Source organism: Corella eumyota, chromosome 6, assembly GCF_963082875.1.
Source record: "Corella eumyota chromosome 6, kaCorEumy4.1, whole genome shotgun sequence".
Lineage (NCBI taxonomy): Eukaryota > Metazoa > Chordata > Ascidiacea > Phlebobranchia > Corellidae > Corella > Corella eumyota.
The window spans coordinates 7,633,074-7,646,735 of NC_137495.1; the positions used below are offsets into that span (position 1 = coordinate 7,633,074).

At 31.8% G+C, this 13,662-nt stretch overlaps 3 protein-coding genes across 3 annotated transcripts; all 3 read right to left on the reverse strand.

The window, feature by feature from the left end:
• Positions 1-1,407: 1,407 nt before the first annotated feature.
• On the reverse strand, positions 1,408-2,641 carry LOC145755418 (uncharacterized). The gene is made up of 4 exons (XM_082571653.1): positions 2,528-2,641; positions 2,373-2,449; positions 1,847-1,987; positions 1,408-1,682 (listed from the first exon to the last, which is right to left on the reverse strand). The coding sequence occupies exons 1-4, from the start codon at positions 2,586-2,588 to the stop codon at positions 1,506-1,508; spliced, it is 456 nt and encodes a 151-aa protein (XP_082427779.1). The 5' UTR covers positions 2,589-2,641; the 3' UTR covers positions 1,408-1,505.
• A 3,282-nt stretch (positions 2,642-5,923) lies between these two features.
• On the reverse strand, positions 5,924-9,129 carry LOC145755096 (uncharacterized). Its single transcript, XM_082571299.1, has 7 exons — positions 8,745-9,129; positions 8,550-8,670; positions 7,986-8,201; positions 7,770-7,904; positions 7,323-7,695; positions 6,991-7,210; positions 5,924-6,484 (listed from the first exon to the last, which is right to left on the reverse strand). The coding sequence occupies exons 1-7, from the start codon at positions 8,996-8,998 to the stop codon at positions 6,373-6,375; spliced, it is 1,431 nt and encodes a 476-aa protein (XP_082427425.1). The 5' UTR covers positions 8,999-9,129; the 3' UTR covers positions 5,924-6,372.
• A 518-nt stretch (positions 9,130-9,647) lies between these two features.
• Positions 9,648-12,908, reverse strand: LOC145754990 (protein dpy-30 homolog). The gene is made up of 5 exons (XM_082571175.1): positions 12,868-12,908; positions 12,134-12,222; positions 11,636-11,677; positions 11,248-11,387; positions 9,648-10,282 (listed from the first exon to the last, which is right to left on the reverse strand). The coding sequence occupies exons 1-5, from the start codon at positions 12,875-12,877 to the stop codon at positions 10,201-10,203; spliced, it is 363 nt and encodes a 120-aa protein (XP_082427301.1). The 5' UTR covers positions 12,878-12,908; the 3' UTR covers positions 9,648-10,200.
• Between the last annotated feature and the right edge of the window lie 754 nt (positions 12,909-13,662).

The following is a 13,662-nucleotide window of genomic DNA, read 5'->3' on the forward strand; positions in this document are numbered from 1 at the left end:
ATATTAAATAAAGAACTACCTACGACGGCCCATATCTGATTTAATATATGTTAAACCTACATTAACTTAAGAAGCTAATGCTTGGTTTTTAAATGCGGACTGGTTATATTAACTAGTTAATGCGTTTCCCAGAAAAAAAAACACGTGATCTCTTTATTTTATTTTTTCGCAACTCTCTCTCTTTTTTTCTTTTTTTTGAGTTTCAAGTTTTAAAAAAAATACTTTCTGCACTTGTCTTCGGTTTAGAAAGCTTCAAACAAACCAATACAGTTATACACTACAACATTACAAAATAGAAGTTCATTGTTTATATTTATGTGTCATTTTTTAACCTGCTAATAGTTTCCGTAAAAAAACTATAGGCGAAATACTAGACTATCTTTTTTTCCCACGAATTGGAATAAACGGAATTATTAAATATTAAAAAAAAGGTTGAACTAAAATTCAGCTAAAATAATTTAAAATTTAATTTTGACAAATAAACAAAAATACGAATCTCCTAAAATTATCTTTTTATTTAAAAAAATAAACTATGCAATTTTTTATTTAATAAAACATACGTTATAACTTAAACAAAGTCATGATGGGAATCAAACCCAAGACCTTAACAACTTTAATTTCAGTTATAAAGACTCCGTATTCTTTGTAGGTGAAATTGAGTAAAGATTTTTAAAAAAATTAAAATTTTTAGAAAAGATTAAAATTTTAAAATCGCGAATGTAATTTTAGCAAGAAGAAGTAATATACCGTTCAGTGATAAACACGTCCCCTAATGATTAAAATATGATAATATCCTTAAATTCATTTACAAAAGGTGAACTTATACCGTTAAGATATTGTAACGTATCTTTTTGTCACGTGATCCCTTGTTATATATGTTAGCATGTGACTTGGTGTAAGTCTTTTATTTTCTATGGTTAAGTTGTTTACGTTTTTTTTTTTGTTAGGCACTTGATTTGACTCACAAGTTTTGAACCGAATTACGTATTTTGCTGTTTATTATTTATATATATATTTTTTTTATATATTTTTATCCTCGATGTGGGAAGGTCGAATGCGCGACCTAAACATAGAGTAACAACCGCTATTCCGACCAAGTCTCGAGCGACTTGTGGCAGTTTGGGATATTGTAGATTAATTGCCAAATAATTATGCTGATTAAGTGCTGGCTCAGCAGGAGTTCATACCGTTTATAGCGCCTTACTTCAGGGCGCTACAGCATAAGAGCAGTGAGGATGAAACTCACGACTTCATGTGGTGTAGCAAGTGTTCTTTCCACTACACCACGCTGCCGCCGTATAATTTATGTAATATGTGGTTCTATTTGAATAGGTTACAACGCTCTTAAAAACTGATTAAGCAAGACCCTGAGTATATTTTCATAACAAAATAAGGCACTAATTTTAGCAATCAATTTTCATTTATTTCTTGTGAATTTTAATATAACGAAAATATTGTGAATTGGCAAGAAACGGATTTGAAATTGATGAGTTTTGGGTGGATTTTTAATCTTCTTCTTCACCGTCGCTGTCTCCCTCACCGTCAGTATCTTCTCCACCGTCGCTGTTTTCTCCTTCTTCTCCTTCCTCTTCTCCTTCCTCTTCTCCTCCCTCTTCTCCTTCTCCTCCTTCTTCGCCTTTTTCATCACTATCGTCGTAGAAGCAGTAAGTACAGACGCCCTCCTAAAAAAGAGAATTTTTTTAATAACGATAAAAAGAACCGAAAATCGAAAAAAAATTGATTTACAAGAATAATATTTATTATAAACAAGTTACAATAATATATTTATATTTTTAAGACAGCATGATGTTGAATGTATAGTTAAAATTACTTTGTTGTAACTTACAACATGGAAATCGCCATTTGGATCCGTACCGCAATCGTCTTCGTTGTCAGAAGCATCGCTCATGCATTCAACCAGTACAGCGCAACTTTTGATCACAACACGCGCTTCATCGATGTAGGTGACGTCAGTTTGGCAGGCGGTCTATAAAATTGTTATTAAATTGAATAGTGGCTGGTCAAATTTTTAAAGAAGACATTTTTTTTTGTATTTGTTTGAGGTCGACGTCACGACCTAACCATAGAGTAACTAACATCAGTTACTCTGACCCAGTCTCGAGTTGCCATTGGCGGTTTGAGAAGTTATAGATTTATATTGCTAATTGAGTGTTGGCTTAGCAGAAGTTTCCATCGTTTATGGCGGCTTACTCAAGGGCGCTGCAGCATTAGAGCTGTGGGGATTGAATCCAGGACCTCATGTAGTAAAGCCAAGTGTTCTAACCACTACACAACGCTATAAAATCTGATAGATTACCAAATGAAAAAAAAAATTAGTTAATTATACCCCCTTTATAATTATACCCCCTTACCTGATTTTCGCCGCATTTGGTAGAGTTAAACACGTCCACCCCAACATCGCAATAAATTCCTTCATGAACTTCATCTTCTTCTCAAAACAATTTAAACAAGACTTTGTTTAAAATTTATTGATTTCTATTTACATGCAAAGTTATGAAAAACTTACCGTGAGCGAAAGCACGCGCGGAAAACAGGGCCAAAATTGTCAATGTCAAAAACAGCTTCATTTTAATGATATTTAACAATCAGAGATGTAAACCAAAAAGTTTCAACTCAATCTAAAACATGGCAAAAAAATGTTTAAATAATTTTCAAGCGCAACATAGACCTTTAAAACTATAGTCAATATAATGTTATGTGTAACTGACTACACATCCAAGCAGGTTGGATAAGTTATATGCCTTGACCGTCGAATACACTTTTCTTATATAGGCCAACTTTTTACTTTCCATGAAATTTGCGGAAACGAGCTGTGGGGCCTAATTTAAATCTTCGTTTTTTTCTGCGTGTTATACCAGAATAACGAGTTACATCGGTTAGTTTGGGAGAGGAAGGAGTATAGAAAATTGGGCACGACGACTTGAAAGACAGTGAATAAAGTTAACCAAAACTTATCAATTTTAAATCTGTTTTTTTGTCGTTTAACAATATTTCGTTGTTTTAGAATTCGCAAAAAAATAAATAAAAATTAAGTAATAAAATGTTTGTTTTTTCTTCTTGACGTCATTAGATAACTTTTTATGGATACTAAATGTAATTTTAGGCTATAGTCTTAAACTAAACAACACTGCTTTTGAATAAACAATGTCGTACTTATATAAAATATCCTTATGCGATTTACGCGTTCCTGATAAAATCGTACTTTATTTAAAGACCGACATTTTAGCACACAATAAAAGTTTTATAAATATTCATAAAAAATATTAACTAATTTTTTACTAAGATACCTGCTTTGTGTTAGTATAATACACTTAAATTTCAAAAAAACTAATAATTTAAAAATTTTATGATAATTTTTACAGTTCTCAAGGTCGATGGTTCGATTCGCACTTGCGCTTTATTGTTTAATTAGCTTATTGTGTTTGACGTTATTAAATCGTTGAATTTAAAGTAACTTTTTTTTTATATAAGAAAAATATTTTTACAGGTGAAAAATAAATTAAACCATTAACTGCTTTAAAGCTTGTTAAAAGTTGCTCCGCGTCTCCTAGAGTATTTTAGAATAGTGGAAAAATTTAGAACAAAGGTTAACCGTATAAGCAGTGTTCATTGTTTAAACAATAGGCTAAATTTATATTAAACACCGATATTTTACCCAGAAACCCAACAATTAAACCGATTAAATTCGTAGCAGGCCCACGTTTATTTGCAAAGTTTGTAATCGCGCTGGGACAACCTAAAGATTAAAAGGTGTTGTGAGACACGTACTATGCCTGTGGTAGATTATGCCGGCGAAACGTGAAGATTTCAGCCCAGAAATCCGGCTAAAGACAACGCATTTTGTTTAATAAAAGTTGCAAAAATCGCATTAAATGAGTTTTATGTTTTACTTGGAAAATTTAAGGAAACCAGACACCTTTTTGGTGGGTTTTGGTTTCGCAATTTTTTAATTTTATTTAAAACTCTAGACAGTAATCCGACTTATAGTTACTGATTGCTGTTTACGTTATTAAAAATCATTTTGGCACAACTTGCAAAAATGTTTAAACCTACTGAGTCATTGAATTTAGATTGAGATAAAATCTATAACAGGGTCCGGTGACCTAGTTACCACTTTGGGTGCCAACCACTTGTCAATCTTACTAAAAATAAGCAAATTAGAAACTAACACGTGGCAATTTGGCTCAGCCTAAAAACACTTTAACTGGAAATATAAATTAGCCTTGGCTAAAAACCGGATTTGACATTCAGCGATCTTAATTTTGACATTTTTGTGTTCAGGAAATGTGGTTGTTATTTAAAAAAACTGTATATTAAAATGCGTATATTGTGCCACGGACCGGTAGAACAAACCCAGATTAAGAATTCGTCATCTAAACACAAAACAGACGCACCCCACCTATCAGCGAAATCTAAACACGAGTTATATTCGTTGTAAACACTTCATTGCCCCTCGTCCGGTCAATCCGGTTACTTAAACTGGTTCCTACTAATCCAGCAAACTGATTCTATATTAGGTTAAGAATAACCTGCAGGGAAATAGAAAACATTTTGAAGTTGACCTACTTACAATTAAAAGCCACGCCCTTACATGTAGCTACTGCTTGGTTGCAAAATTTTAAAATCATGCCAGTTAAATTTCTAATGACAATTCACTTAATGCAAGCTTAAGCAGCATTGCCTTTTTGGCCACGTTATCTTATGCTGAAGGCAAACAAAAGCCTTGAATATTATTTGGGTTTATGCAATTAATAATAAATATCGTTTCATGTTACATATATTTTTTTGTATATATCTTTATCCTCAATGTGGAAAAGTCAAATGCGCAACTTAAACATAGAGTAACATCAGTTACTCTAACCCAGTCTCAAGGTGCCTGTGGCAGTTTGGGATATTATAGATTATAATTACCCGATAGTTATACTGCTGATTAAGTGCTGGCTCAGCAGGAGTTTGTACCGTTTATAGCGCCTTACTCAAGGGCGCTACAGCATGAGATCAGTGGGGATTGAACCCACGACCTCATGTGTGGTGTAGCAAGTGTTCTTACCACTACACCACGCTGCTGGTTTAATATATATATTATATATATATTTTTTGTATATATCTTTATTCTCGATGTGAGAAGGTCGAATATCCCCACAAAAGTATACAATTGGATCATTCCGCCAGAGGTCTAGTTTAGATTTTACCAGAGAACACCTTTTTAGCATATTGTAACAAATCCGCCATTTTCTTATTTACTTAAAGTTGTTATCTGCATTTAGTCACGTGTTTACACCTATAGTCACGTGTTTACATCTTCTCTCTGTCACGGGGGCTGTACCACGTGATTTGTTTCTTACGTAATAAAATACTTTAAATATTACTACAGCTTATATTCAAAAGACTATCAGGCAAAATTACGTTACAATATGATGACTAAGTCTTTAAACCGCCTACTACTTAACTATCCATGAAGTAATTACATTTGAGTCACATCAACCAATACAATTCAACTCTAGACAACTTAATCCAGTAGTTCTTAACCTTTTTTGTTTTGTTTAACCCCTTGCCGAATGAAAAGGGTAAAATTTACCCCCATTTTTTTGGTGGCCGCTTGTGAAGAAACGTAAAATTCTTTTTTGTCTTGTTTACCACAGCAAATATATAAAAAAGTTTTTTTTAGTTACCAAAGACTTGATTGTTTTTAAAGGGGTCATGTAAAAAGTAACCGGTACCTAAATGTCCTAAATAACTATGATATATGATTCAGTAAATTTACCCCCGGTCAAGAGCCTCTGACTTAATTCAAAGACAACTTTTAAAGGTTTAGTCTTTTAAACCAGCAAACAATAATATATTAGTTTAGCTGATATAGGCCTAAGGGTAATTTGACTAGGGTTGAATTAATATAAAACTCCTAGCTTTATTTTTTCGATATTGCTACAAACATGATGTAATAACACAGTATATTACACCCCTTAAAATACCATTTCATTTTTTTACAATGTGTACAAATACAATTTAGCATTCCTAATATTGATACTGTTTCCTAAAAAACAAAAATTATCAAAGGTCAAACATATGTAAGATATAAAAAAGAAAGCATTCTTGAAGGGTAAATAAAACAGTGTACTTACAATATTACAGTATGGTGATTTAAAACAGAAAAAAACACAATTACTTATGTTTAAAAAAGGGGACAATTAATATAGAACAATAAAGCAGAAATTAAGAATTCTACAATGATTATAAGCTGGGGACTTACCATAGCATATATAAGTGCAAAATAGGCGAACTAAAATGTGCTTTAAAAGTAATACATAAGCAGAATTCAACACATAGCATATATATAAAAAAACAATAATATTAATTTATGATTCGTCTTCGCATTTGCACTTGGCTATTGTCAACATTTTCTTCGTCATTTTGAAATACGTTTTCGTCAGTACCAACTTGTGCATTTTCATTGTTGGGGTCACTACATAGCATAAGCAAATATAAGTTTAATACTAGAGTATTACTTTTAAACTAGTTGACAAATTAGGTAATAGCTGTCTATTTTTTTACACAAAAATAAACATATCAAATAGGGTTCATATGAATTTCTGGATTACTTGTCATTTGTGATTCTTAAAAAAAACTATCGTACCTTGCAGACCTAGCTAATTTTCTCTAAAAATTTTACAGTCTTTCATAATCCTCCCTCATATTCTACAATTTTCGCTAAATTCCTATTGTACTTTACGGTCCCCCCTAATTTTCTCTGTATTTTAAAAGCCCTCATAAATTCTCTATCGTACTCTACGGCCTCCGCAAATTTTCTTTTGTACTATATAGTCTTTATTAATTCTCTCTCATACTCTACGGTCCTCGCTAATTCACTTTTGTTCTCTATGGTCCTCACTAATTCTCTCTTGTGCTTTATGATCCTGAGTTTTTCAAGAACCATTAAGTACAAGTGATCCAAATTTTTTTTTTTTTTACCAGTTTTCCTTATTATCATCTTTCTCCAGTTGCTGCTGTATGTCTTCTGGATTAACTTGACCCGAAGTAGAAGGAGTGACAACGTAACTCATCTGACTCACTGAAGATCGAGATGGGATCATCTCGATTGACGAGGAAGAGCAGGAAGACCTTCTCGAGGAAGTTGGAGGATCAAAAGAGGATGTAGGATTGGTTGGAAGTGTTTCAACAGGGGTTGTTGCTAGTTAAAAAAAATTAAAATTCTTTTATTGATACAAAAATAATTTTTTTTAAATCAAAATTTAAGGAATAATAACAAATAATATTAATTTTTAATTATCTGTGTCACATACCATTAATAACAGTGTTGCTACTGCTACTAAGATTCTCATCATCATTACTAGGATCATTGTTATCATCATTTTCCTCCAGTGATGCTCTTCTTCCTCTCCTTCTACCTCTTCTCAGACTGTGATTCAAAGACTCATCTTCCAGATTGAGGGAGCTTGCGATAAACGGCTTCCAAATACAAAAATAAAGAAACACCAAAACATTTATTAGAACTGGCAGAAAAAATACACCAGTGCCGAGTATAAACGAAATAATGGGCCATCGGTATAAATAATACTGAATTCCAGTGAATTTTGCAACAACATCCATCTCAGCATGATACAGATCTATTCCAGGATGGTCAAGATGTACAATTCCAGTCCAGTTGTAATATTTCTATATCAAAGTATTAAAAAAAAATAATATTAAGATGTTAACACATTTAAAGTACTATGGTAAAGGGATCTTACCTTTTCGAGTAGAATTTCGTCGAAGATGATTTCGTTGACTGTTTGCGTTTCTTGCCAAAAATCGGCAAGAAAAAACGGCCAAAACAGAGCGGTGGTTATCATTCGAATGGCAAATGAAACATACCGGATAGAAGTCTAAAAAGTTAAATCAAAATAATAATTTTGACAAAAAAAAATATTAAATCTTTTTTCACCAAAAAGTTACGAATTTAATACCGCTTTCGATGATTTGAAAATGATGACGGGTTCTGAATCAGTAAAATAGGAATTCACATTCTTTTTTATTTTCTGTGTTTTTGTTGCTATCTTAGTATTCATGTTTCTTCCTTCCACCCTCATATGAATCATAAACATGCCAATGTCCAAGTTTCTGGGGGTCTCAGGTAGAGTTAGTTTGACAATCACTGTATAAAGTTGGGCTTCTTGCAAAAGCTAAATGAATTTATAAATTGTAAATGTATTTTTTAAGTTTACTTATATTTTTCACATTGATTTATCCTTGATGTTAAAAGGTCGACTTCACGACCTTAACTTAAGAGTAACATCATTTACCCCATCCCAGTCTTGAGTCGCCCTTGGCAGTTTAGGATATTTTAGACTATGATTGTCCAATAATTATAAGTTGCTGATCAAGTGTTGGATCAGCAGGAGTTTACACCGTTTATAGCACTTACTCAAGAGCACTACATCATGAGGGCAGTATGGATCAAATTCAAGACCTCAGGTGGTAAAGCCAAGTGCTCTGACCACTACACCACGATGCCGGTCATCACAAGTTACCTTTGGGTGATCAGGGGAAGATAATTGTGTAGTTGCAACGGGAAAGCATTTTTCGTTGTATATTCTATCCCCTTTGTGGTCACAGTCTCTTTCGAATGCTTTGTGATATTGGATACAATTCCTCAAAACAGCAAAACAAAACTTTAAACTAAGGCTTTTACATGCCTATAAATTAACATATACAAAATCTCTTACCTGTTATAATGAAAGTCTAATGGAAAAGTGTTGTATACCGTTGGCATGTGATAAAAGTAAATAGTTCCAAAAAGAAACGCCGAAATGCATAACGAAAAACAGCAAATATTAAAGGCTACAACAAGGCCGATTGCAATGCGTTTCCACGTCTGATAATGTGGTTCAATCTTAACCCACAAAGCTAAAAGTCGGGGTAAAAATAAGTCTTCAAACACTTGGAATGCCGTGTTTATTAAATATGCAAACAAAGTCATATTTTTAATTTTTTGCTACTTTGTCCGACATCAAATTTAAACAAAGCTCTGCAAAACACACAGATGTTTCTCTTAAACTTAGGAAATAAAACCCACGCAATTACATAGCAAAGTTTTAAACGTAGGTTCTTACAAACGTTAACAAAAAACGAAAAGGTAAATGATGAAACAACAACAATAACAAAGTTGACCTTTCAACCACGAGTTCTACAAAAAATATTGATTTCGGATTTACTTTATCCCCAAAATAACGAATAACTTTATAGCTAAAAACAAACATGACTATAATAAAGTTTTTCCTGTAGATAACATGCAATATAATATTTAAAAAAAATGATCTATATAACACTTTTAGTAACTTTAAAACCGGCAGCGTGGTCATTTGCTTTCTTACATGAAGTCCTAGGTTCAATCCCCACTGCTCTCATGCTAAAGCCCCCTTCAGTAGGGGTTATAAATGCTATAACCTTCTGCTTATACAACCTTTAATTTGCAACTTAGTTATTAATAGATTATAACCTATAATATCCTAAACTGCCACAGTTAACTTGATAGTGGGTTGGTTATGTGAACATTTACAACTATTGTTTATTTTCATTTAGTCATCTTAAGTTTTATTTGCATATTACATTGACATGTAAAATCGAAACAAGGTTGCTAGCAAATTTTATTCTCACATCCAAATATGCTACAAAGAAAGATAACAAAAAACTCGTTTAGCTAACCAGATTGTTGGGTAAGCACAACAACCACAAATATAATACAGTGCTCAAGTTTTTTTTAAAAAGAAAGCATTTTAAAGCCACAACATTTAATAACTAATTGTATTACGACCGATTTATTTACCTAAAAGTAGCCTGAAATAGAAAGAAGTAACATTAAGTGAAACCAAACAAGTACACAAAAAAGTTGCTCAAAAATTTACATAAAAACCCATTTTTGTTAAGGTCCAAATTTAATATTAACTGCGGTGTATAAAGTCTAAAAATAAAACAAAGTTTTAACTAAGTTTTAAAAGAATAATTAGCCTAGAGTTTAAACTGATTAAATTACTTTTAAGAAATTGTATTTTAAGGGTTTTAGAACAACAAATTCAGAATACAAACAACAGAAAGAATATAAACAATAGCATGCCTAAATAATAACACATAGATTCGAAAACTTTATTTTAAAATGTAGGATATTACTCGGTTGTTTGTTAATTATTGTTTAGCTGCGGTGGATTTAAATTCATCCTTGTTTTTAAGTAGATAAGCAGCTAGATATTCAATTGGATTCGGTGGTCTAAAGAAAAAAATGTGGATATTAGCTGTAACGTAACCATTAGCTCAAACTATTTGACAGCCCGCCAAACGACCGAAATTTTTATTGTCATAATAAAGTCACAACTCTCAACTAATATTTGCCGGCGATAATTTACCTATGCAACACAAATGACAGTTTTATTTATTTTGTACACCTATAAATTAGAGGTACATATATATATATATATATATATTGTCCACTATGCTTCATTATTATAGATTTCAAGATGGTTCTAAAATATCATTTCTTAATATTTACAATAACTAAGCAAAGTTAACAAGGAAAGTTAAAGCAAACAGGTGTGTATATTAAGTTTAATTAAAAGATTTCACTAGCCATTAGTGCAGTTATTAATGGTTACTTAAAAAAAACTGTCTGTCTGTTTTGTAAATTATTACTGGCAAAAGTTGAGTTGTGACCATGTTACAAAAATTCTGAGTGTGAGGCAGAATATCAAAAGTTTTAGTAGTGATGGTTAAAAAATTACCATAGTTTTTGCCTTACATTATAATAGTAACATCAAATGCAGTTTGATGTTATACAACATATAATCTTTGATGTAAATGTCTAATATAGCTCATAGACATATATACTATTTACTATGGCAATCTCAGAACATAACATTTTATATCCAGCAGCGTGGTGTAGTGAACTGGCAGCGTGATGTAGTGGTAAGAATAGATGCTACACAACTATGAGGTTGTGGGTTCAATCCCCATTCATGCTGTAACATCCTTGAGTAAGGCGCTATAAACGGTATGAACTCCTGCTGAGCCAACACTTAATCAGCAGCATAATTACCGGGAAATTATAATCTCTATATATCCCAAACTGCTAAAGGTAACTCCAGACTGGGTCAAAGTAACTAATGTTTCTCTATGTTTAGTTCGCGCATTTGACCTTCCCACATTGGGGATAAAGATAATACAAAAAAATATCTTTACCTTTCTTTAGCAAGAGTCGAAAGCCCGGATAACAAAATAGGGACGACAGTCTGGTCAAGATAAGCACGGGTTGGTAGAGATTGTAGTTCAACCATCTTTGGTGTTTTTCCCACACCATCTTTTTCTGCATTCACAACCTCCTGTAATTAATGCAAACCAGTCAGAAAATAAGGTTTTTAAAAATTTGCCCCAAAATTTTACTGGTATATAATGAACAAATACATAACATTAAAAAGCTGCTTTAAGTTAAAAAGCACTTTTTACCGAGAATTTTAGAATATCACATATTCCCATATAAAACTTCAATCTACTATATTAAATTTTTATTAAACATGTGATAAAAATATAAACAATTTACTGGTTTTAATTAACAGATTCTTTATTTTACCTGAACATTTAAAGCAGGGCTCGGTTCTGCATGTGTAACTTCCTAAAAAATATAAAAAAAGGTTTGTTTTAGTTCATAAAAACTTTTATTTTAGTTTTTTAACAAAATATTTAAATTAAACCTACAAAATAATAATTTTAAACTACGTTTGGTCCAGCCTAATATTAAAATAACTCTTGCTTACTTAAAACAGTCTAGTCTAAAGTTAACATTTAACAAAAAGCCTAATGATCAGGTATTAAGCCTGTATCCTGAAAAAGTATATGCGTCAAAAAAAATATATTGCCTTTAGCAGTTTGGGAAGTGCTAGCTCAGCGAGAGTTCATATCGTTTATAGCTCATTGCTCAAGGGCGCTACAGCATGAGAGCAGTGGGGATTGAACCTACAACCTGATGATGGTGTAGCAAGTGTTCTTACCACTATACCCTGCTGCCAGTTTAGTAAAAGTTACAGAACAGTAGAAACTGAGAATGAAATGCGTTAAAAACAAAACATACCGCTGGCGCTGGCTGTTGTTGCGGAGGTTGAGCATTATCAGCTTCCATTGGAGTTTCAGCTGCAACTGCAGTGGGAGGAGCTACTTCAGCTGTTTAAAGTTTAACATTAATTTATGATTAAACAAAACGACCAAGTTTGTTAATATTTTTAACTTTTACATAATAGAATGCAAATAATGAAGCTCTATTAGTGTCGTCCGCCAGGTTTAAAGGGGTAGTACTAAAATGAAGACGGAAAAGGACAAAATTTATATACCTTTTCCTAATCTTTCCTTGCGCGAGCTTAAAAATAATACAATATTAACTATAAGGCGCAAGGGAAGATTAGGGAAAAGGTATAAAAATTCCGTCTTTTCCGGATTTGTAAAACGGGTGGATAGAGCTCACAAGTTTGTTATAATTTTTAACCTTTACATAATAGAATTTAAATATTTAACAATATTGACAAATTAGAAATAAAACAAGTAAATTTAGAATCATAACGGTAATACTTTTTTGTAGTTTTAAAACAATAATAACATTAAATTAGGGTTTTTAATAATGAAAAAAATTTTATTTTTTAAAAATTTAAACCAAAATATATGAAAGTTTCACCACTTTTTAGCCGTGAATTTAGTTCTTAGTTACTAAACAACTATTATTAAAACAAATTTTGGTAAAATTATTGTGTAGAATTGTTTAGATTACGATTTATTTAAAGAAAATTAGGCTAAAATAGAAAGCACGTTACTTACTGTCGGCCATGGCTACGGTTGTCCGCGGAAGTTTTCGGAAAAGTGCGCCATCTAAAAAGCGGTGTGTTTAAATAATTCCGACAAGTTATCCTCAACCATAGTTTGTGCTTTTAAAAATTAATAAAAAGTTAAACAAACATAAATAAGCCTTAATAACTACCATAACGACATTACATACAAAAAAATCATTAAAAAATAGGCTATAGGGTTAAGTTTTTAATGTTGATTTATTTTATTGTGAGGTCATAGTGAGTCTGTGAACAAAAAACTTATAAAAAAAATTTTGCCAATTTTTGGAAAATCCGATATTTGTACTCGTACAAATTACCGCGTTTTACTGCTAGACTTTTTTAAAGTATTTTAAAAACTTTTTCAAGGTTAATTATTTATTCAAATAATATTGATTTATTACTCACGGTCAGCAAGCATGAAATCTTCTATTGCAAGGTAAGATTTTGTTGAAAAATTTTTTTAAATATTTTTTTATTAAACTCGAACCACAATTTAGTATTAAATACCTTTTTTTGTTTATAAAGTATAGGTTGACAAATGATACCCGAACTACTTGCTATTAAAATTTACTTTACATAAAGATGTAGTATTGAAGATTTATTATTATAAAACCATTTACATTTTATTTAGACTTTTTCGAAAGCGATTGTGCCGAAAATTTTGGCTATGCTGTTCCAGTGAAAGTGTCGAGGTAATAATTTTAATTTATTTACTAATACAAACGATTTTTATTTACTTTCTTTTTTGCGATGGTATAAAATAATGTGTTTTTTACAACAAAAA

Bases quoted from the DNA above. Each gene is read 5' to 3' on its own strand.
- LOC145755418 (XM_082571653.1), bottom strand. From the start codon at position 2,588: ATGAAGCTGTTTTTGACATTGACAATTTTGGCCCTGTTTTCCGCGCGT. The intron at 2,450-2,527 runs GTAAGTTTTTCA...TGTTTTGAGAAG, and splicing joins CGCGCGTGCTTTCGCTCACG to AAGATGAAGTTCATGAAGGA. The intron at 1,683-1,846 runs GTAAGTTACAAC...TCTCTTTTTTAG, and splicing joins CAAATGGCGATTTCCATGTT to GAGGGCGTCTGTACTTACTG.
- LOC145755096 (XM_082571299.1), bottom strand. From the start codon at position 8,998: ATGACTTTGTTTGCATATTTAATAAACACGGCATTCCAAGTGTTTGAA. The intron at 8,202-8,549 runs GTAACTTGTGAT...AAATTCATTTAG, and splicing joins CTTCCCCTGATCACCCAAAG to CTTTTGCAAGAAGCCCAACT. The intron at 7,211-7,322 runs GTATGTGACACA...TTTTTTAACTAG, and splicing joins TAGCAACACTGTTATTAATG to CAACAACCCCTGTTGAAACA.
- LOC145754990 (XM_082571175.1), bottom strand. The intron at 11,678-12,133 runs GTATGTTTTGTT...TATATTTTTTAG, and splicing joins AACAACAGCCAGCGCCAGCG to GAAGTTACACATGCAGAACC. The intron at 10,283-11,247 runs GTAAAGATATTT...TTTTTTCTTTAG, and splicing joins TCGACTCTTGCTAAAGAAAG to ACCACCGAATCCAATTGAAT.